Source organism: Panthera onca, chromosome D1 (genome assembly GCF_046562875.1).
Source record: "Panthera onca isolate mPanOnc1 chromosome D1, mPanOnc1 haplotype 2, whole genome shotgun sequence".
Taxonomy (NCBI): Eukaryota; Metazoa; Chordata; class Mammalia; order Carnivora; family Felidae; genus Panthera; species Panthera onca.
The window spans coordinates 1,555,973-1,579,051 of NC_138348.1; the positions used below are offsets into that span (position 1 = coordinate 1,555,973).

General features: G+C 63.3%; 1 protein-coding gene and 1 long non-coding RNA gene across 2 annotated transcripts; one reads left to right on the forward strand and one right to left on the reverse strand.

Annotated features, from left to right (window-relative positions):
- Positions 1 to 961: 961 nt before the first annotated feature.
- IGF2 (insulin like growth factor 2) lies at positions 962 to 11,836 on the reverse strand. The gene is made up of 4 exons (XM_060607580.3): positions 11,672 to 11,836; positions 6,643 to 6,805; positions 4,660 to 4,811; positions 962 to 4,380 (listed from the first exon to the last, which is right to left on the reverse strand). The coding sequence occupies exons 1-4, from the start codon at positions 11,831 to 11,833 to the stop codon at positions 4,141 to 4,143; spliced, it is 717 nt and encodes a 238-aa protein (XP_060463563.1). The 5' UTR covers positions 11,834 to 11,836; the 3' UTR covers positions 962 to 4,140.
- A 512-nt stretch (positions 11,837 to 12,348) lies between these two features.
- On the forward strand, positions 12,349 to 20,175 carry LOC145712453 (uncharacterized). Its single transcript, XR_014135275.1, has 4 exons — positions 12,349 to 12,454; positions 16,978 to 17,055; positions 17,752 to 17,944; positions 18,810 to 20,175. It is a non-coding gene; the product is annotated as an uncharacterized LOC145712453 (long non-coding RNA).
- The last annotated feature ends 2,904 nt before the right edge of the window (positions 20,176 to 23,079 follow it).

Here is a 23,079-nt window from a genome sequence, read left to right on the forward strand (position 1 = left end):
CACCTCCGTCAGCCCCCAAGGTGGGCCCGGTGTCCCCATCCAACTTGCTCTTTTCCTCATCCTTGGAGGCCGGTCCTGCCTCCTCCAGGCGGCCCCCGGGTCCCCCTGCTTGGAGCTCTCAGTGAGCGTGGGCACCACAGCCGCCTGTGTGGATGCCACTCGAGACCTTGGAGGACTGGCTTTGAGCCTGTCACGGCCCAGCACCAGGCCAGGAAACACCAGAGACGGGAAGAAGGGTGGGGTTCAGGGCGGGAGGCCTTCCCCCCCACCCAGACAGGCCCGAGAGCCCCGGGTCTGCCGGCGGAATGCTTCCTGGCCCCACTGCCCACAATGGCGCACCTCTGGACCCAGGGCTTGGGGGGCGGGCAGGGAGGCGACCAGCTGAGGCCTCGAGCATCACAGATGTCAGCTCTGCCACCTTCTCTCCAGCCCAGGGACCCTACAGGTCAGTGGCCAGGGCAATCGGGGACATGGTGCAGGTCTGAGGAGGAGCTCCTGCTGTGGCCTCTGTCTCAGGGAGAGCGTGAGCCTGCCCGTGTGCGTGCAGCTGGCCGGGCAGGTGACATGAAACCCCATCTCCGGCAACAGCTAGTTTCCAGAACTTTTTGGAACCCAGTGGGCCCCCAGCACCCACCCCCAGGCTGGAAGAGGCCCCTGGGGTTGGCACTGAAGACACTTCCCTTCTCCTCAGTGGCTCCTAGAAACCCTCCCCTCAGAGCCCCTTTTTGCAGCAGGGGCACCCCATCTTCGAGGACTGGGCTCCTGAGATTGTCCCAGGCCATGGGACACGCAGATGGCCCTGGTCCCCACCGAAAGCGCACAGGCTTTCAGGCCACCCCGACCTGCCGTTTGTGCCGTGAGGGAGCAGAGGGGCGCCCGCACCCCCAGGGGCCTCCCTCCCTGCCCCTCCCCACCCCCGGACCCCGTGCGCCGGTGAAAGAACAGAGAACTCAGAACAAGATAAATTTGAATGCTTTATTGGGATTGCAAGCAGTAAACGTTAAAGACAAAACCCAAGCAATGAGTTTTGCCAGAAATATCAGCATGTTAAAGGGGGCAAGTGGAGGCCCGCACCAGCCACTGCCAGATGGACCAGGGCAGTGGGCGAGATGACATTCGGTGCTGGGCACGTGGGGGTCTTCAGGTGATGGCACAGGGGGGGACCCAAGAGGGGGTCCTGCTGAAGACAGTTGAGGGGGGGAGAAAAGATGGACAGCCACAAGCAGGGGCTCAGGAGGTCAGAGGGGGGCCCGGGTCAGGATGGCTGAGGACCCTCGGAGAGCTGCTCACAGGGGGACACAGAGGAGCGTTGGCAGACGTCCCGGAGCACCCATCCCAAAGGAGGCAGAATGTAACACTGGGTGGGCTGGGCGTCCGGCAGGACAGGCAGACAATTTAGGGTGCCTCCGCGTCTTTTTGGATCTCAGGCCAATCTGGGTCCCAGTTACGACAATTTGGCTCTTTGGGTTTCTATCCAATGGTCCGAATGGCCCAGTCCCCGGACGCCTGCCAAAGGGCCCTCTGTGCCTCGAGCGGACTGGCACGGACCGCCCCCAGGGTCGTGCCAGCCCCGTCGCCAGGGCCCAGAAGCCTCGGGCCTCTAGAATGCTAGTCGGGCTGTCGTGCAGGGGGGCTGCACTGGGGGCAGAAGCGGGGGTGAGGTAAGCCTCCCAGCCGCCCGGGTCCCTGCCACAGCCCTAGGCACCGAGGTGGTGGCTGCTTCGGTATCACCAGACCCGCAGGCCTCGGGGCCCAAGCGACCCCGGCTGATGGACCTTTCCGCCTGCTCTCCTGCTCTGCGGGGCCTGCACCCTCCTGACCTCCCCAGCTCCCCGACCTCACCCTGCCTGGCCCCTAGGATGCCCTGCAGAGCTCGGAGCCTCCTGGGGACAAGACAGGGCGCTGAGGAGGTGGGCAAGGTGTCACCGAGGGGTGGGGGGAGGGCTCCCCAAGTGCAAGGAAGGCGGCCACCTGCTCCAGCCTGATGGAGCCCCTCGACTCACACACCTGCAACCCCTTCCCCCCCAGCCGGCCTGAGCCAGCCAGGGGCCCCCTCTTCCTGGTGGCCTCCGAGCACCTTCCTGACACCGAGGAGACACCTCCCCGCCCCTCCTCCACCCCTCAGGACCTCAGGGGACCAGCCACCGTCCCCAGAGGCCAGGCCGGGCAGCGGCCCGCTCCCTTCCCCTCCGGCTTCTCCGCGGGGCGCAGTGGCCAGCGCCCCACGGAGGCCCACTCTCTCCACTCAACCCAAGCGACAGGGACAGATTAAAACAAAAACCGAATCGGGGCGCTAAATGGCGGGGAGCAGGACGTGCGGCTCAGCCGCAGAGGTGGTGGTGGTGGCTTCGTGCGTCGTTGCTTGGTCACTGCCCCCCTGTTACGTGGGACGGGGAGTAAGATTAATTTGGTGTGTGAGCGCGTAAAAAGCTAAGGAGGGGTCAAAAAAAAAAAAAAAAAAGGAAAAAAGCCCCAGGAGAAACCAATTAAAGGGGGGTAACAGACCAGTTGGCGTCAATTTGGGCTCCTAATTCAATCGGTAATTCTGCAAATCTCCTCGTCACTCCTGACTCCGCTACTCCGAACCCCGCAGGACCACTTCCTGCTCCAGAGCGTCCCCCCACCCAGCCCCCACTGCCCCCCACCCGCCCCTCCAACCGCCAGACTTCCCACACTCCCCACCATCCTCGCCGGCCTCCTGGGAGCCCCCATTTCTGAGAGGCCCCCAGAGGACCCGCAAAGATGGTCCCTAGGTGTGCTGGGGGGTCCCCAGATCTTTCTCACCGGAGCACACCGAGGGGGTCAGGCTACTTTGTAAGGCACGTCTCGTTCAGCTACAGCCACCTCCAGTCCCACCAAACCCGTGCTTTGCGCCACACGGTGGTAGGGGGCACGGATGCCGGTGGGGCCCGGGGGCTTCGGGGCTCACACCACGGGGGTCGTGGGCAAAGGCGCCTCCGTCATCTCAGACAGAGGGGTCGCCCACCTGGGCCTGGGACACACCCTCTCCCACCCCAGGAGTGCATCCCAGGGGTCCAGAGGGGAGAGCAGCCCATGAAAACCTCATCACCAAACGGCTTAGAGAAGGGGCCAAGGCAGAACGTGGTCCGACCTGCACCGTGCTGGGTTCACTCATCTGTGTGCGTGTGTGCATGTGAGGGTGTGTGTGCGTGAGGGGCTGTGTGTGCACGAGTGTGTGTGTGTATGTGTGCATGTACATGAGTGTGTGAGGGCTGTGCATGTGTGAGTGTGGGTGCATGTAGGGGGGTGTCTGCAGGGATGCCTGGTTTTTGGAGCGGGGACTGAGATGTGAGAATTTGGGGTGTGTGGGTTTGGGGAGGATTGACTTTAGGGTGCATGGGGGTTTGGGCCAATTAAAGCTTATTTTCACAAATTTTGGTTTTCATGTTCTGTTCTCCCCTCCTTCGGTCTTACTGGGAACCCCCAACCAGCTCCATGGTGATTTTCGAGGATGGAAAACAGAGCGAAGGGGCTGTGCTGTCGGAGGATGGCCAATTCTCCCTGTGGAGGGCCAGAGCTGGCTGTAGAGCAAGGACGTGCCTGCCTGCAGATCTGGGGTCCCTTCCTCTCTCCTGGTCGGTCAGGGGCCCGAGCCGTGGCCAATCTGACTCGAGGTCCCTGGGGAAGAGAGGGAAGGGGGGTGCCTGATTCTTTCATTATGCCAATCGTTTTTAAGTCAATTTGGTTTTAGTATTTTTTTAGCCAATTGATATTTTTAGTTGTTTTGGGTTTTTTTTTAAGCCAAATTACTGTTCTGGTGTTTCTAAAAAGCCAATTAGTTTTAAGGGGACTGATGTGCATGCGTGTGTGTCATTCAGGGGTTCATAATTTAGTATTTTGTCGTGTGATTTGGGGGTGATTTGGGGGGATGCTTAACGCCAATTGAGTTTGTATAGTTTCAGAGGTGTTACTACCATTCCCCTTGGCCGGATGGAGAAGGCCAAGGAGAGAAGAGCCTGACATGGGGAGGTTGGGGCACGGGGGCTGGGGGTGGGGGAGCCCGCGGAGGGAAAATGGTACCGGGAGATGTCGGAGGCGGGACCCGATGGAACACGGCCCCCGGTCAGGAGGAGGGCACCAGGTGGACGGTGCCATTCTGCAGAATTACGACAGTTTGGCTCACTTCCGATTGGCGGACGCCTCCGGAGAGGCGTCCCCGTGGGCGGCGGGGTCGTGGGTGGGCAGGGCGATCAGGGGACGGTGACGCTTGGCCTCTCTGAACGCCTCGAGCTCCTTGGCGAGCATGCGACCCCGGCGGGCGCGCAGGAGGGCAGGCAGGCCCCTGCGCAGGCGCTGGGCCGATTGCTTCCAGCTGTCATATTGGAAGAACTTGCCCACGGGGTATCTGGGGAAGTTGTCCTGGGGGGGGGGGGGGGCGGGGAGGACCAGTCAAGGGGGCCCCTGCTCCCTGGCTCCTGCCCCCAGCCACCCTGCCCTCCCCCGTGGACCCCTCAGCGGCCCCACGCGGGGAGGGGGCTCGCCTGCCCACGGGGAACGGCTGGACGGCCGGCTCTGGACCGGGGTCCTTGGCGTGGGGGACCCGCGAGCCCAGGAGCTGGCTGAGCCCCGGTCCCCCCAGAGGGAGGGCAGGAGAGCAGGGTCCCCACCACCACCCCCCAGCAGCGGCCCCGTGCCTACCGGAAGCACGGTCGGAGGGGTCGACACGTCCCTCTCGGACTTGGCGGGGGCGGCGCAGTAGGTCTCCAGAAGGGCCAGGTCACAGCTGCGGAAGCAACACTCTTCCACGATGCCACGGCTGCTGCGGCGGTTCACGCGGCTCGCCGGCCTGCCTGGAAGTCCCACAGGGGGAACGAGAGCCGCCCTTGAGCACCAAGTGCACCGCAGCCGGGCAAGGGGGCGCCGGCCCCGGGGAGGCAGGGCGCCAGCCCCCTGGCCTCGCGGTGCCTCCCTCCTCGCACGGACGGTGGGCACGGCCTCCAGGGTCCACTGCCCAGGGAGGTGGGGAAAGTGCGCAGGCGTGAGCCCGTCAGGGGCCCAGCCGCCCCCCCACGATTCGGGGCGCAGGGTCCCGTCCTGAAGGCCACGCTGGGACGCAAGTGTCCTCCCTGAACAGAGCAGGACCCTGGGTGGCCCGTAGCCCTCGAGACTCCGAGGCAGGCATGGGAGAAGAAGGGGAAGACGGGAGGGGAGGAGTGAGGACCTGCATGAAACCACGCCCCCCTTTCCTCCCGTCGTCCCCGCCCCTCCGCTGCTTGGGCTCCAAGGTCAGCTGCAAGGAAAAGTCCGGCCCTCGCCTTGGAGGGGGAGGGGGAGGGGGGGGGAGGACGGGCGCCAGTGGGGAGGAGGTCCCACTGGGTGGGGGCTCGGCCCAGCCCTCCTTGCAGGGGCCTCACTCCCTGGGCACCAGACCCTACGCAGCGCCACTTCCTGCCCCCAAAAGGAGGCAGGTGCGAGGGTGGGGTGGGGGGGCACAGGCAAGGCCAGGGTGGACTGGGCTTCCAAAGCGTGGAGAAGCAGGGGTGCTTTTCAAAGAGAAGCTTGGAGAGACCAAGGCTGGCGTGTGTGCGGCCCGTTTCGCCGCTGGATAAGTAGAGGCTGCAGAGGGGGATGCTGCTCGGGGAGCAGCAGGGCCAGGTGCGACCACCAGGGTCCTCACCATCTCACCTCCCCCGCCCCCACCCACGTCTGGGCTCCTGTTGGGAACAGAGGTGGCTGAGCCCGCAGCAGGGAGCTCGCGCTCCCCACCTTCAGGGTCAGCCTGGGTCTGCTCTGCAGTCCCTCCCACTATCCAGATAAATGCTCCCCTGAGGCCCAGCTTTCTGGGAGGGGAGGGCAATGGCCCACACCCCTGAGGAAGAGGTCACCTCCAACTGGGGGCCCCACCCAGGGCCCGGGGCAAGGAAAAGCAGCGCTCTAGGGGAAAACCCAGCCCCAGGATGGACATGGAAAGAGAGAAGCCCAAGAAACAGCCAAAGCCCACGCTGAGGCCCACCCCTCAGGCGGATGCCCCACCCCGCCCCCCAATGTCTTGTAGGCAGGGCCTCATCTCCTCTCCTGCAAGCCTGGGGTGGGGGGAGCTCGGCACCCCCCCCAGCCCATGGGGCATGCAACACACGCTTTGGTTTCTAGGGGTCTCCGATCTGTTCTACCAAACGCTAAATCAGGTAATCCACAAATACCTGCCCACCATCTACATGTCAGACGCACCCCTCCCCCCCCAGATGTGTGGGAAACTTTTGTGCCCACAGCCCGCCCAAGAGCAGGTCAGGAAGAAGCAGTGAGGGAAAGTCCGCCTCCCTGCCAGGACTGGGGTCTGCCTCCAGCCCACCCTGCCCCCCACCCGCACCTGCTACGGCCTGGCCCCCACCTAGATCCCACCCTGCCTGGGAGGAGAGCGTTCTACTTTTCATGGTGTCACAGGAAGGTCAGGGGTGTGGGCACCACCCATGCTCACTGCAGGTGCCCAATAAATGCGGACTCCAGGGTCCCAACTGTGCTCATGGAGTCTCAGTAGCTTCCCTCTGCCTGGCCACCCACACCAGGTATCCCAGGAGGTGTCCACGGGCGTCTGGGAGACGGGAGGGAGGACTCCAGCATTTAGAGAGCACCTGCTGGGTGCGCCCCCCCCACCCCCGCCCCAACGCGCACTGGGCTACTTACTGAAGTAAAAGCCGCGGTCCCCACAGACAAACTGGAGGGTGTCCACCAGCTCCCCGCCGCACAGGGTCTCACTGGGGCGGTAAGCAGCAAAGCAGCACGAGGCCAAGGCCAAGAAGGTGAGCAACACCAGCATCGACTTCCCCATTGGGACCCCCATCGGCATCTAGGGGCGGAGACAGGAGGCCATGAGCCAAGTCCAGGGCTGGAGGCCACTCCCGCCGCCCCGCCAGGCCGGGGCCTCTGGGAGACACCAGCCCGGCCGCCTCCTGACTCCAAGTTCGGTTCCGGCTTTAGATCGCCATGTCCTAAACGTGGCCGCTCTAATGGCCAGAAAGAACGCGTGCTCTCCTGCCCAGGCGGGGTGCGCAGTCGCCCCAGGTTTGAGCGGATGTGTGTGAAGCACGTCTTTGATGGGCACCAAGTTTCACGAGGGGATGATCGCCCCCGCCGTCACCACCGCAGGGGCTCAGCCACACCCCAGAGCCGCAGGGGACAGGGCTGGACACTGAACCTGGCCTCTGTCCTATGAAGTCATGGGGGGGCGGGACCAGCGCAGGGCAGTGGCCACTCCGAGGGCCTCCCCGCATCAGCCAAGATGGCAGACGGCCCCGCCCCACCGCAGAGCTGTGTGCATCCCAGAGGACCTGCCCCCCCCAAGCAGCAGGGGTCCTGCCGTGCCAATCCCACCCCTTCCCCCTCCCCCACAGCCTCTTCCACCCTCCCAGCCACCCCCCACCCCCCCACCCCCCCCCACCCCGGGGACTGAGCAAAGCTCAGGTCGAGGATCCAGTGGTTACTGTGCAGTGCCAGCCACACTTCCAGGGGCCTCATTCTCCTGAATCGCCCAGTCCCCCACCCCAGCCTGCCCTGGGCACCCCAAAACACACAAAAAGGCCAAAGGCCTCCTCTCCGGGCCTGGCATCACACCCACCCTCCAGGGCCAGGCACCTCAAGGTCCCTGTGGGTTCATCAGACCCTCTCCCCACTGAGGTACCAAACCCCACCCAGGGAGCTGGAGAGAACAAGTCAGGGCAGCTGGAGGCTGGACACCAGGTCCTTGGGGCCCAGTCAGGACCCAGAAGCACGTCTCGGGACACACCCCCTGCACGGGCTGTGTGGCTGCAAGGCCCCGGGGCCAGGGTTAGCCAGGCCCCTTAAGGCTTGGGAGGGCTTGGGAGGGGGCCTCAGGTTCTCTTTTAGACCCAGCAAGCTGCCCCTGCCCCCTCCAGAAAGTGGAAGCACCCCCCCCCCCCTCCCAACCACAGGCAGGTAGCCCCTGGAAGCCCTCCACAGGCCCAGGTATAAGCCCCTTCTGGGGCGACAGTCACGGCCCAGTGCCTCCGAGCCCACTGGCACCCTGAGGCTACCCAAGCCGGGGGCTGGGCAGCCTGCCCGGATGTGCCCCTCCCAGGCTCCACACCCGGTGGGCCCGGGGCGGGGGGCGGGGGACGGGGCGGGGGGGGGGGGGGCCACCACGCAGCATGCCCCTTCCCAGCCTGGAGCGAGGCCGCTGCACGCTAGGCCCAGGGAATTTCTGGTGCCATAAATCGTGCAGGAGAGGAGGCAACCAAGAAGGGAGCACAGTCCCGCTTCAACTCGGCTAAAGAGCAGAGGCCAGCTCCACAGGAGGGTGTGAAGTGCGCCCCCCCTCACCTCCTCCCGCCTTGGACCGGGCCCCAGCCAGTCTCCCAAGCTGCCCCCCGCCGCTGCCCCCTTCCAAATTCTAAGAACAATCTGGCCAGCTAGTGACCGGGCGCCTTCCGAGAGCGAGCCACAGCTGCACCCTCTGCAAGCCAGCCACTCCAGTGAGGGGTCCCGGCCGGCACCAGCGGAGAGCAGAGGCTGGGTGAGAGGCGTGCCCTCTGGGCCAGGTGAGCCAGCGGTGGCGGGGAGGAGGGAGGCCAGGGGCGAGGAGGGCAGAGGCGGAGAGGAGGGGCTGAGGGGCTGAGGCCCGAGGCCCCCGTCAGCGGGGCGGGCAGGGCAGGGCAGGCCGGAGCGAGAGGGCAGCGGGGGTCCTCGCTCAACAGCCCCGGTTACCTGCAGCTGGACAGGAGGCTCGCTGGGGCTGGAGGAGGAGGAGGAGGAGGCTGGAAGGACTGCCTCACAGGAGAAGCTAATGTCCAGTTTGCAGGCTGGTCAGTGCTTTGGCTTTTATGTCTGAGCCGGCTCCTCCCAGCCCCGGCTCCACCCTACCCCCCACCCCTCTCCCTGCTGACCACTCCCCCCGCCCCCTTTGCTCCCGCCCCCTCCCTCTCCCCAGCCAGTCCCTTCTCTCCTGCACCCCCAACAACTTGCTCCGGACCACCCCTCAGCAAAGTACCCCGGGGTGGGGGTGGGGGTGGGGGGCTCCTCCTGCACCCCCAGCCCCTCTAGGCGCCAGGCAGTGGGGGGAAGGGGAGGCAGGGGGGCTGCTCTACACCCCCTTGCATGGAAAGTTCCATCTACCCCACTGGGCAGGGGCAGTTACCCTCTCCAGGCTGTACACTCCTGCCCTTCGGAGCCTCCCACCGGCCCCTCTCCCCAGATTCCCCGGTGGAAACGTTGGGGACAGGGACAGGGAGGGGGCTGTGTGTGTGTGGGGGGGGGGGGTGCACCCGCGCGTGGGGAGGGGGGGTCAACTGCACATGTGGCGCCGGGTGTGAGCCTTTTGCCAACTCGCCCCCTGTTCCATCCTGGCCCCGCCCACCCCGTTTTCCTCCTTCAGTCTTGCTGGCACGGCGTCAACATACCAGGGTGGGTTTCTGAGGCTCGCGCCCCTCCTCGTTACCCGGCACCCTGGGGGACACGGCCCGCCCCCGCACGGCACAAATCGCAGGCTTTCAGCAACACCCCGCTGCACCCACAAGCCGACCAGGAAGTCGCCTCTGCAGACAGCTCGCACCTCCCTGGGCACTTCCCGAAGCCCCCAGCCAGCCCCCCCACCCCCACCCCCGCCCCTCCTCCGCGGCGCTGGGGAGAGCGCGGGCTTCGCCACCGGGAGCCGGCCCCGCGGCCTCCTCCCCTCCCCCCCACCCCCGCCCGGGGCCCGCCGGGGCCCCCCGTCCCCTCCCGGCCGGCCCGCACGCCGCTTACCTGGAAGCCGGCACAGCTGCGGCCCACCTCCCTGCTGCGTATCGCAAACCGAGCAGCGGGCGCTGGCCCTCCTGCCGGACACTCCTGTGCCAGCGCCGCTCTGGCCGAGTCGCGGGGGCCGAATGTGCGACGGGGCAGAACGGGGGGATGGCTTTTTTTTGGGGGGGGGGGGACTCGTCCGATCGTCTGGGGAGGGCGGGCTGTCCGCGGGCTGGGGCGGGCCAGATGTTGTACTTTTAGGGGGGGAAAGGGTATCGGGAAATGAGGTCAGCTGTTGTATCAAGGATAGAGGGGGACAGAGATAGTGAGAGACACAGAGAGAACGTGAAAGGGGGGGGGCCGAAGAGAGGGCGAGAGAGGGAGAGAGGACAGCGAGAGGCGGGCAGGCTCGCAGCGGGGGAGAACAGCGCGGAGAGAAACAGAAAGCGTATAATTAATCCGCTTCGGGACGGCGAGGCGAGAGGGCGGGCGTGGAGGGGGAGGGAGTCGGAGGCAAGGAGCCGGGGGGGACGGGAGGGAGCGAAGGGCAGGCTGCGGGAGAGCGGAGAGCGGGCGCCGGGGCCAGAGGCCGGAGAGGGGGCCGGGGAGCACAGAGAAGCCGGGGCAGGGCGCGACGTCGAGGGCCGGGGAAGGTGCGGAGGGGGGCGGAGTGGAAGGGCGCCCGGGCCGCGGGCGCCCAGCTCGGATTGGGCCGACGGAGCCCTCGGCCGTCGCGAGCCCGGGCCCGGGGGTGGGGTGGCGGTGGCGGTGGCTGCGCCGAGCCGCTCGGGACGCGGCGAGGAGGGGGGAGCGGCCGGCCGCGCGCCGGGGAGGGCTGGGGGACAGCGCGGGGGGGTGACAACGCCGGCGGCCTGCGAGCCGGACTGCCTGCGGGGGGGACCGCCTCCTCGGGCGAAGCGGGGGCGGGCGTTGAGGTAGATGGAAGAGGAGGCGGCGGGGATCCGCAGGCCCGGCGGAGCGCGGCCCCGCCGACGGCGCCCGAGGCGGGAGTCAGCAGCGTGTCGGCGGGCGGCGAAGACGCGGGGCCGCCGGCCGGGTGGAGGCGCTGGCGGGCCGAGCGCGGGCGGGCGTGGGCCAGGAGGCGGGGGCGGCCGGAAGGGGGGGGCCGGGGGCCGGCCTGGCCTCACGCAGCTCCGCCGGAGAGCAGGCGAACTGCGGGCGCCAACGCCCGGCTCTTATAGCCGCGCCACCCCGCGGCGCGGCGCCCGCTCGGGCCCCGCTGGCCCCGCGCCCGCGCCAATGGGCGCCCGAGGGGCGCTGGCCCCGCCCCCCGGGACCGCCCCCGCAAGTCGAGCTGGGGGTGGGGTGGGGGGGGTGGTGGGTGGGCCGCGGGCTGGGGGCCCCCGGCCCGGGGGCGACGGTAGGGGGGGGGGTGCTGTGGGGTGCTCGGGGCCAGATTGGGCTGGGGGCGGGGAGCGGCAGAATGCGAAAGAAATCCCGAGTCCCGAGTCTCGCGTTCTGAAGTGTGTGTCGGTGGGGGGGAGGGGGGGGAAGGGCGGGGGGGAGGGGGGACGCTCGAGTTCCCGGGATCTCTAGATTCCTAGGGGTCTCTAGGTTCGCGCACGCGGGGGGCGCGAAGCGAGAAGGGTGGGCGGTGTCCCGGGCCCTAGCGGCGGCCGGGGGCTACGCGGCGGGCGCGCGCGGTCCAGAGTGAGGAGGACGCAGGTGGTTTGGCGGCGCCCGGTCGGGGGGTCCCCGAGTCCCGCGGGGAGCTGCAGGGGAGGGAGGAAGCCCGGGGCTTGGGCATGGCGCGCGGCCGCCACCTGCCCGAGCAGGCGCGGCTCCTGGAGTCGCAGCAGCCAGAACCTGAGCGCCCCCCGGTGCCGCGCGGGAGCCGGGGTGCAGCTGCGGCGGCCGCCAGGTGCGGTTCCCGGGGAGCGCCGGCCGATGGGGCCGACCGAGGCCGCGCCTGGCCGGGGACGGAGGAGCAGGGCGGGAAGCGGCGCTCCAATCCTACCTGCATGACCGAGCTCACCGGGGTTCGTCTAAGCAGCTCGCCTTTGGGGCCCACCCAAAATATCCGGAGAATGGTTCCCCCGTCCTCACTGCGTTGGACTTGCGTAGACTCGGGTTCGGCCCCGGGGGCCACCACGATAATTTGGGGGTCTGGGGAAACCATCTCCTGGAGAGTTTGGACGACGTAAGAAGTCGTGATTTTTACCAAGTCAAAACCACGCACAAGCCCCGGCGTCCCGCCCGCCCCTCGGCGCCCCCGGCCACCCGCGCCTCTCCGAGGGGAAGGGGCCGCCGCCGGCGGAAGCCCGCGCCGGCTCGCCCCCTCGCTCCGCCATCAATCACTTCGCCCGCGCTCCGCGCGCGCCTCCCCGAGTCCCCTGCCTGGCGGACTTGGAGGCGCCGCGCCGCCAGAGCGGGGTGCGCCTCTCCACGGCGTCCCTGCGACCCAGCGCCAGGCCCTCCCCAACTGGGGGCCGCCACGGCCCCTTCCCCCCACGATCGTGAGCTTTGCAAAAAGCAAACGAAAGCGGCGCGGGTTTCGGGGCGCGCGGCCCCAGCAGCAAGCGCGGCCGCCGAGCCGCAAGCCCTCAGCGGACTCCTGCGCCCGCCCGGCGAGCGGCGGCCCCGGCGGGACAGTGGCGGGGCGGGAGGGGAGCCGGGCCGGGGCCGCGGAGGCGGCGGGGAGCTCACCGCAAGGCTGGAGGCTGGAGGCTGCGTCCGCGGGCGCAGAAGGAGCTGAGGCAGCAAAACGAGCGCTCTGAGGCGGCGGTGGACGCTGCTGAAGGTGAGCGAGACCCCGGGGGCAGTCCCCAATGTCCGGGGGCAACGCCCAGTCCTTTGGAAGACCCGGGGACAATGCCCAAATTTGGGGGAAACTGGGGGCAATGCCCAGTCGTTTTCCTGGACGCGGGAGAAGCACTGCCCACGTCCTGGCGGATACGCTGCAGGGCCAAGTGTGTTGGGGGAACGCAGAGAGAAATCTCCCAAATCCGAGCAGCTTGGGGGCTTTCGTAGGAGACGAAGAGAGGCCTGAAACTCGTGCCCCGCCGCGAGCGGGGCTGAGAAAGCTGCCGAGGGGCTGCGGGCGGGCCGGGAACAATGCCCAGATATCGGAAGGCAAGTCAGAGCTCCGTGTGGTTTGCGGCCGAAGGCCCCAGTACCCCGACGTAGGAGACCCGAGGGAGGCTCCCTTGATGTGGGGAGCTGTAATCAATGACTAAATTTGAGACTCCAGATACAGGGTCCAAGTCTAGTGGATCAGGGGAAGTTGCTCAGGGCTCGCGGGGGGCCAAGAAATCAGAGTCAAACATGTGGGGGCCCTAGCATCTTAGTCAGCAAGCTTAGGGGGAACCCTAGGCTAATTTGTGGGAGGTAGGTTTTGGGGTGACTCTGGGAAAATTCTCAACGCGAAACGCAGGGGGGACCTAAGAGGCACGTTATCTAAAATTGGGGGAAGTGAAACACTGAACACACTTTGGGGGGGCTACGCAAAGTCTCAGTGTGGTGACGGGAAATACAGAATTGCTTCCACAGTTGACGAATGCAGGTTAGTGGCCTGGATGCCTGCGAGGCCAAGGAGGGGAACTCCATAATTGTGGCTTTGAGGAGAATTCTCACTATCCTGTAGGGACTCGAGAAATACTGTCTAAATGGGGGAAACTGGGGTGTGATCAGTACACCTGGGAAATGCAGAAATTCCATGTCCCTTTATATTTTAATTTTCTATTTGATTTCAATTAGTTTATTTCTGATGAACAGGGAAAAAATATGCTGTTTTCTTGGGCACTGTCTACAATGGCCCAAGTTTTGGGGATCCATGGGAATTGTCCAATGGAGGCAGAGATCTAAATTTCAGGGACCCTGGTTAGTAGCCAGGAAGCTTGTAGGACACAGGCCCATAAGACCTGGGATTTCTAGGATATTTTTTGATCCCTGGACATTTTCATTTTGGGGAGCCCATGGGAAGCTGCCTAAATTTACGGGGACCTGGGGCAAGGGTTGTAAATTCAGGGGACTCAAAAATCAGTGTCCAAAGAAGGCTCAGTTGTTTTGTGGAAGTGTGGGGAAAGTCCCAATTTATTTTGGAGGGCTGGGAGACATGTCTCAATTTGGAGGCCCCAGAAAACTAATTTTTGAATCTGGGGATCCAGGGAAGTTACTCAGAGTCCTCAGGAAAATTGGGGATCAATATCTAAGCTTTAAGGGAAAAGATTAAGAGTTCGTAGGTCATGAGGCCTAGAAAATCAATGTCCAAAACTGGTGACCTATGAGGAGTTTTCAGTGTGTGAGAGACCCAGGAAACATTGCTTACATTTTGGGTGACTTTGTGGGTGCCCAAGATGCTTTGGGGCCCAAGGAATTTTAGGGCCTGTGTTGACGGGCCTGGAAGGCAATAAGTAATATTTGAGAGGAGAGCCCAGCATGTCCAAATATAAGGGAACAGGAAAAGGGTCCCGTGTCATCCTGGGATTTGAGACCACTGTCTGAATTTTAGAAAATCTGGACTTTTGTCAGTGAGCCAGTGGGATACAGGGAATTTTTTTTTTAATACTCAAAATCTTATGATGCGGAGAAAATATTCAGAATATTTGGTTCCTGGGAACACCCAACAGAGCCCGGTATAAGGAGACAGGGGCTTTGTGCGAGCGTCTGTTTTGTGCGCGGTGGGACCCAGGGGAACCTGCGTAAACCACAGTCACCAAGAAGCACATCTCGGGTAATTGCTCAGTGTGCTTTCGGGGTCTGGGTGACAGTGTCTAAACTGTAAGGGACCTGATTAGTGGCCAGGGAGCTTGGAGAGCCCTGTAAACAAACGCTCCCACATCTTTCATGGCACCCCCCAACACACACACAAAATTGGTCAATGAGTTCTGGGGATCAGAAATCAACCTCTGAACTTTGTGGAAGGCACGAGAAAAGAGCAGACTGTCTGTGGTTCAGAATAGGGCTTGGTGTCCTTTGGGTGTAATGCCTACATGTTAGTGAAAGAATAGGGAAGCCACGTTCAAACTCTGAGGGTTCTGGGAAGATTGCTCGTGGTGTTGGGGGAACCTGGGAGTCTTTGTGTAAAATTTAGGGAACCCAGGCTGGTGCCAGTAAATTTGTGGAACGCGGCGGATAAGATCCCAAACTGTGGTGAACCGGGAGAACAGGGCTTCAGTGTCGGGGAGCAGAGCAGGGACAGAATGCTTGGGAGACCCCGAATTTCACGTGCAAAATTATGGAGACACAGGGGAAGGGCTTCACTTGTTTTGGAGACGATGCCTAAGTGCCAGAAAAACACTGTCCACCTTCTGGGGAGCCAGGCAAATGGGTCAGCATGACCACAGGACCTGGGGGTAACGTTTAAATTTGGGGGGATCCGCATTGGCGGTGTGCGGATCGGTAGGATGGGAGCAGGGTGTACAAAACTGTTAAGAGCCTGGGAGAAAATGCCCAGTGAGTTTGGGGATCCAGGCCACTAGGTGAATCTGGGGGAACGCAGCCGGGGCTCCTGTTTCCAGGTCCCCGGAAATTGATGTCCAAGAAAATTCTTGGGACCTGGGGAAATGCTGGATGCATTCGGAGGGCCTGGGAGCAAGCCTGAAATCTGGAGGATCCCAGGGGGAAAAAAAATAATAATGCCCGCGTTTGGTGGGAGCAGGGAAGTCGCTCGGTGACTGGGGACCCCGGAGGTGGAGGGCTGCCTCGCAGCGGCGGAGCCCCGGGTGCCGGGCAGGCGGCGCGCCGCCGGCGCTCCCCCGCGTCTGGGGGCTCGCGCGCGGAGCAGGGGCGCCCTCCCCGGGGGGCGCGGGCGCGGGCAGGTAGCGCCGGGCCCCCCGGGGCGCGCGCCCCGGAAGGAGCGTTGCTTCTCCCTCTTCTGCCTTCTGGCGCGGTGAGCGCGCCTGCGGCAGCGGCCCTGCGGAGCGGGCGTCGGGAGGAAGGGAGGAACCCGGGCGCGGCTCCCCGGCGCTCCCGGGGCCCCGGGCTCCCTGCCCGGCCGCCTCCGAGGACGGCCCCGCGCTCCCCGTCGCCGCCGCGCCCCACGCGCTCCCGCGCTGCGAGCCTAGGCGAAGCCGCGGCCGGGCCGCCGCCGCGGGCAGGCTCGTCCCCGGCTCGGCTTGGGGGCCCTGGAGCACCCCAGACGGCCACCCCCCGCGCGCCGGGGCGCTCCGCGAGCGCCGCTCCCGCCTTTCCCGGTCCCCAGACGACGGCGAAGCCCATTCGCTTGGGTAACTGGAAAGAGGGGAGGGAATGAGGAACAAGAGAAGAGCCAGCATGGGGAGGAGGGACGGGGCAGGACCGCACGGTGGCCAGGGTGCCAGGGGTGTCCTTTCGTTTTCTCAAAGAGCATTTTCACGCGAAGTCTCTCTCTCCCTGCCGGGAAAGTCAATTGCTTAAAAGCCAGTACTGAACCCGACGCAGGCGCAGGGCGCTGGCGGCAGGAACACGGCCACCCCCTGGGAATTGGGCGATCTTGAGGGTGGGGGGCAGCGACCCTGGGGGGCACCTGAGGGGTAAGGAGCTGCGAGGAAAAAGGCATTGCTGGGGACAGAGGAATGGTGGGGATCCTGGGGCTGGGACAGCATCGCTTGTACCCAAAGTCACCCCACAGAAGGACCCCAGTTAGAGGGGAGCAGCTCAAAGCCTGACATTGTGGGAGGGCAGGGGTTAACGCCACTGGACAGGTGTGGGGACCCAGTCAGGGCTGAGGCAGTCCTCCACATTAGTTTGGCAGGACAGGGACACCCCCCCCCCCCATGAAAAACAGTCCATTTTCCACCCAGAGCCCCAGGCACGTGGGGAATGTTCCCCCTTCAAATTCCAGTCCACATCAATCACCCCGTGTCCCATTCCAAGAACATCTGGCCTGTCTCCCCCCACCCATCACCGCCCCCTCCCCTCTCCGCCAGCCTTCGTTCACAGCCTCCCGTGTCCCTGGCTTTCTGGCCTGGGCGGGTGTGCCTGGGGACGGAGGGTGAGAAGGGAGCTTCAGGTGCCTTGAAGTCACTCCCCACTGCGTAAAGACCTGTGAAATTGGGGGGGGTGAGGAACGGGGTCCCTGGGAGCCCAGCACAGATTTTGGATCCTTTGGAGGGCCTCTGCTTATGGACGAATTTAGCCCCCCCCCCCCCCCCGTTGGCTCTGCTCTGGGTTCTCCACCTTTCCTCCAGGCCTGCTTCCCCAGGGGCTGGGAGTGGGGGGCGTCGTGTGCTGAGGTGACAGCCCCTTTTCAAAGTGTGGGCTTTCCCCCTGGTTGGGGTGCCTGGGGGGCAATCACGCCAGCGGCTGATCAGTGGGTCCCTCCCCTGCTTTCTGCCCACACAGGCGCCGGCCCTGGAGAAGCCAGGAGAAGCTTGGAGAAGTTCGGAGACGTGCCCTTCAGCTGCTGCCTGGACCTTGGAGGTAGGACGGCTGAGGCCACTTTGGGGTGCCAGACTGAGCCATCAGGGCAAGGGGGGAGCGCACATGTTCTCCCTCCCCCCGCGGGGCTGCCTGCTGAACCCTCGCCTTATTTAGTCAAAAGTGTGGCTAGAGGGGCAGGCTTGAAGGGGGCAGATCCGGGTCACCCTAGGGCTCAAAAAAGGCACTGGCCGCCCCTGGCCAGGACCAGCGTCAGGCTCTCCCCGACTTCCGGCCCTCCACGGTAGGAAGGGAGCTGCAGCTCAGGCTGCTGTGGGGCTGGGGTCCCTTTTGCCCAGAGCTTGGCTGGCGGAACTTCAGCCCTACCCCACCCACCCCCACCCCCCACTGCCCTGCTCCAGCACCAGGGCAGCACAAGCCTCCCCTGCAGATCGCAAACCCATGCTCCACGGAGAATCATCATCCCCCACGATTGGGACTCACCCACTGATCCTGGCCTCTACACGCCAGGCCTGCGGCTGGGCTGCGCTCGCTCCCTCCCGCCTCCTGGCTCCCTGGCTCCCCTGCTCCCCTGCTCCCCTGCTCCCAGCAGGCAGCCTTTCTCCTTCCCCGGCTCCCTCCCACAGCTCTGGCTCCAGGCTGGCCGCTCCTGCTCCCTGGGTCGAGCCCAGCAATCTACAAACCCTGCTCCATTCTCTGAGGGTCCCCTGAGCACCCCTCCCTCCCTCCCCACCGCAGGGCACCCGCCGCAGGCCGCCGAGGCCCAGGCCCTGCTCTGAGCTCCGGGAGGGACGCAGCCAGCACAGCCCCAGCTGGAAGTGAGGGACCAGGGACCCAGCGGGTCCACCCGGAACCACCAGGACCCGACAACACGAGCTACCCAGGGCACAAGACACCACAGGCCACAGATCAATAAACCAAAAGCCTAAAAGTAGGTAGGGGTCGGGTGGGGGGCGCAGGGGAGGGGGCTGAGCACTGGCACACTGGGGAAGGACCCAGGCAAGGCCGCTATTGTACTGTTTTATGTAGCGTCTGGAATAAAGACCCCTTTAAAAGAATGTTCTTGGCCTCTCTCTGATGGGTAAACCGGCCTAGAAGGGGGTCACCTGCTGGGTCCCTCCCTTCCAGCTCTGAAGGGTGGCCTCTGTGACTTGTGGGTCCAGCGCAAGAACAATCACCTGCCCCACCCCCACTTCCAAAGCTCCCCAAGACCCTGGCGCAGAGCACCCCTCCAGGGCAGCTCAGCGTGTGCCCCCACCCCAGTACCTTGTCAGTGAACCGTGAACCGCTGTGGCCACCACCACGGAGCTTGCTCCAGAAGTGTCCCAGGCACTCTGGCCCCAGGGCTTTCTAGTCCCCCCCCACCAACCCCCACTCGAACACACACACAGGAAGCCCCTCCGGCTGAACACAATGGAATCCTGACACCGGTGCTCTAAGGCCCTCCGCCTCACTGCAGTGCCCCTGCTGTCCTTGGGCCACTACCTCCCTTTCTTCTCACAACTGAGCAGTCAGGAGGTCTGCGACCTCCACCCACTTTGACAAATAGGGACCCAGAGAGGTCAAGCCACTCGTGTGAGGTCCCGCAGCCCGGGGCAGGGAGGACCTGGGTCTCATGTGTCCCAGCTGAGCCCAGGCTTCCTGGGGTCTCCTGATTCACAACTGATGAGTTTTCCCTCTTCCCCTCCCTGTTTTCTTTCCCCTTCCTCCAATTCTGTCCCCACCTTGTCTGCCCCCCCCCCCCACCCCGCTCCCATGGACTGCCCTGTCCACCTCCCTTGCCCTTCTTCTTCCAGGAGCTCCCTTCCAAGGACGGCTGTGGAGCCCAGATGGCAAGGGGCTTGCTGCACCCACACCTGAGCCACCAAGGGACAGGCAGGCACCAGGAGCAGACCCCCTGACTCACAGATGCCTGTGGTGTGACTCTGAATACACCCCAGCTTCCCTGGGCCTGAAGGGAGAGGCGCTCCATGAACTGAAGGAAACAAGGCCCTGGCACAGACTCTGACACTTGGAGGGCTGAACCCGTGGACTCTTCTGCACAGCCCTGGGGGTCTGAAGACACTCACCTCTGTGGGGCTGGGGCTGGCCACAGGCCTCAGTTCTGAGCGCGAGGGGACCACCTGGGCCACAGGCCGCAGCAGCTCACCTCTGGGCTGGGTTCTCCAGCAGCTCTGGCTGGCTGTGACTCGGGCTGTGGCTCCAGCTGGGGGGCAGCCTGGGCTGGGGGCTCAGCTGGGTGAGATGCCGGGCCCTGGGTCTTGGGATCCACCTCCTCCTCAAGGAGCTCAGCAGTGACTCTTCGGCCCCTAGGGGAAACACAAAGGTGTTCCTGAGATGAACACTTTTAAGACAAGTCCTCTGCCAGCCGGAGCCCCGTCCCCTCCTCCTCCCCTGGCAGTGAGGAGGCCTGAAAGTAACCTTGCCAGGGTTTTGGGTAGTAGCTTCCTTTCCTGTCCTTATGGCTGCCTAGCTCCCCCTCTTTCAAAGTACAAGGGAAGGAGGAAGAGGCCCACAGTTCACCTAAAGCTGGACTTCCCAGCAGCCAAGCCTGAAAAGGTTGCTTGCCCACAGAGGCAGGAGACCCTTCTGTTGGGTGGCCTGCCCCTTCCTGGCTGGTGTGGACTTGTGCCTGGGCATGGGGTGGGGTTGCACACGAAAGGCATGCCTTGGGGGATCACAATACACAATATGACCCCCCCCCACCTCCAACATTCCCACCTTGGGTGGAAGCAAGGAGGGGTTCAGGAACAAAACAAAGGGCACAGCTCTATATTCAGAAAGCCCCTGGATGGTTGGAGAGATACAGTGGGACACTGAGCTTCCCTGGGGAAATGAGATCTGTCCCCACAAACACCACACTGGGTGTATGGAGGAGTCTGGGACCCCACATGGAGGGGACAGAATCGTGCACTCCCCCGGGAAACTGCCCTTGCCCCATCACTCAGTTCTGTGGGCAAGAGAGGCAACAGGAGAACTGGGCCCGCCAACAGGGAGAGAGAAGCTTTACTCTTTTAATCCTGCCGTGGGTACAAGCTGCATTGCCCTTCATCCTCCTCCTTCTCACTCCCCTTTCCAAATACTTAGTGGGGTTCTTTGGTTATGGTCAGGAGGTGTAGGGAGTGGGGAGAAGGGGGGTGCTTTGCTTTTAAAATGGTATAAAAAAACTGCTCCAAAATCTTGGGCCCCCGGCCCTCTGCACAGTGTCCTGTTTGTCTCTGGTTGGGACTGGGAGGCGGGGGGTGGGGGGGGGTTAGGGGGGTGGGGGCGGTGGTGGTGCAGCAAGAACAAATTTCTCACACAGAAAAGCCATGCCCTTTACATTTGCAAAAACAGCTGTTCACTCCTGCTGGGAAGGGCAGCCCTACCCTCCACTCCTGCCCCTCCCACTTGGCCTGGCAGATTAGTGAAGGAAAACCTATTTTCCTTGCAAAAGCCTCTGTGACTCTGTGGGACCTATAGAAAAGCCCCCTCCCCACTTGTCTTTCTTGTACCCTCCAAAGTTGAGGCTGTTCTTAGGAAGCTTGCCCTCACCCTTCCTCCTGCAGCAGAGGTGTGTCCCTCCTGCGAAACGGGGATACTTTTAGCTGCCTCAAGCCCCCAGCCCACCCGTGCCTCAACACTTAGAATACAGCTTTTCTCTCACACTGAGAGGCTGCAGCAATAGGGAGGGAAGCCCGGTCACCTGTACTCTAGTCGCTGCGTAGTCCCCGAAGCTCCCGGGCGGTGGATGAAGAGGACAGGGGAGTCACTGGTGCCCAAAGCTCTCTGCTGAAACTGCCCGGCTGATGATCCGCTGGTCGGGCCAATATTAGCAGTCGCCGCCAAAGCAGGGGGTGCTCTGGCTGTGGTGCCCAGACCCTCCAGCCGGGTTGATGGGGAGGAGGAGGTGGGGGACGAGGCTGAGGCTGGAGAGACGATGAAGGGCACTTTTAGAGTGTGCATATTAACAGCCCCTAGAAGCGGGAGAGGGTCTCCACCACTGAGCACGGCACCTGCTCAAATGCCAACTGAAATTACAGTTTTGCCCCTCACCTCCTCGTCCCCTCCACGCCTTTCCTCGAGCCCCTCCAAATTGGGTAGCTTTGTGCCCACTCAGTGGTGCTGAGGCCACTGGGCAGCTGGCTGTGGCACCTTCTCAGGCCAGGGCACATGCATTAGGGGGTGGAGATTTGGCCAGCCCCCTAACCCCACGGAGAGGCGTGTGTGGGCGTGGACATAAACCGGAAGTACTCCCTTTAGATAGGAGGTGGGACTATCTGGAGGGGTGGAGAGTGGGCGGGGGCTCCCGAGATTGACACCTGGCAGTCACTTGACACCCTGGAATGCCAGTGGGCGTGGCACGGGTAAAATGGCGATGGGCCATATGCAGAATGAAGCAGGGTTCGAGAGTGATCAGAAAAACCTCTCTCCAGGTGCTCCCAAGGCAGCTGCAGTGCAACGTCGTCATGTCCCTCCTTCTTTCAAGGGCAGGGGCCTCGTCTGGGAGTTTCCTCCCTTCACCAGTTACTCCTGATTGGCCCCCGTGCACCGCATGCATGATGGCAGATGGCAGCTCTGAGCACCAGTCCTGCTTGATCACGGACACCCTGGGTGGGATGCTGGGTTCACACAGCCTTTGAGTCTGGCTGAAACTCCAATCGAAGCACAGCCTCAAAGCCATCATCAGCTGGGGGAGGGCCCAGCAGATGTGCTGCCTTGACTGGACTAAATCTCACTGGGAATTTAAACCTCTCTCCCAAGGTTGCAGGGAGAGCAGACCACAGAGCAAAGACTCGCTGAGAGGCAAAGACGTCTGTACTTCCCAGAAGGCCACCACTCCCATCCTCCCAGCACCCTTGCACCCCAGTTTACCCAGCTTACTGGCACATGCTGGGGTTTAACTCTCTCTCTCCCTTTCTCTCTCAAGCCATCACCTGAACTCCCTTCCTTAGCCAAAGGGAAGGGACATCCAATGGAGAGAATAAGACTTTTGGTGGGGAAGAGAGACTTGAGGGGGGTACTCAGGTCTGGCAGCTGTGCCCCAAAGGATGCGGATGCCCCAGAGCCACACCACCTCATGGGAAGAGGGCAGGAGGGACTCTTTGCTGGGCTCTTGGATGGGGAGGGATGAAGGGATGCTAAAGGGCCTTAAGTCAGGTCTGGGCACGTAGAAGGGAGTCAGTGTGAAGCAGTCCACAGTTCCTGTGGTGCAGCAGTCACCTGCTTGTATGGGCTCTGTGGCTTGAAGGCTTTGCATCCTGTGCTGTCCCCTGATATCTGCTGCAAGATGCCCAGATGTTTCAAGGGGCTATTGCCAGGTTCTTATGGGAAAACTTAGCCAGGACTTGCCAAGCCACATGTGGGGCTAGGGAGAGTGAAAGGCTGACCCCAAGCCAGACGTGAGGATTTCATGGGAGGCTCACCAGACTGAGAAGGTGGGCAGCTAACAGGCTGAAAAGGAAGTGGCCTTTCAAACCCACAGATCAAACTCCTGAAAACGTGGAAAATCCCAGCTCCCAAACGGTATCTTGAATCTGAATTTTGCCTTGATCTGGATTCCCATCTCAGGCCTGGCCCAAAAAGGAGTCATGCAGGGTTATTTTAGTCTATCAAAATCTTGGAGCCCAGAATGCTCAAGCAAGAGGAAAGGAGCAGAGGAAAGGGTTTTGGGTGGGGAGGACCCCTGCCATAGCTAAGCCATGGCACCACTGAGACAAGACTAGAGGCTTTGGGGGTCAGGGAAGTGGGTGTGGGGCTTGTGACCCACAACCCTACATTCCACTTGTTTTCCTTGGTGGAAGGAGAGCACATGGCCTATAGGGTATACAGGTAGTGGGAGGGAACACACAAGGGACAAATTTGGAGTGCAGGGAGGAAGGGACACCTCATAATAATAACCTCATTGCCCCTCCTGCCTTTAGGCCTGGGAGAAGATCATCCCATCCTGGGTCTCTGGCCAGGTCCTCACTTATTCAAGAGAGTCCTGGAGCACCCCCAGGAAGCCCAAGTGCCAGGTTTCCTCCACTCAGCTGCTTGAGCGGCCTCATGCTGACACCTGGCGGCCGCTTCTAGAATTAAAGCGGA

Excerpts from the sequence above, each read along its gene's own strand:
- IGF2 (XM_060607580.3), bottom strand. The coding sequence starts at position 11,833 with ATGGTTTCCCCAGACCCCCAAATTATCGTGGTGGCCCCCGGGGCCGAA. Across the intron at positions 4,812-6,642 it reads GGACCGCGGCTTTTACTTCA|GCAGGCCGGCGAGCCGCGTG; the intron begins GTAAGTAGCCCA and ends TGGGACTTCCAG. Across the intron at positions 4,381-4,659 it reads CCCCTCCGACCGTGCTTCCG|GACAACTTCCCCAGATACCC; the intron begins GTAGGCACGGGG and ends CCCCCCCCCCAG.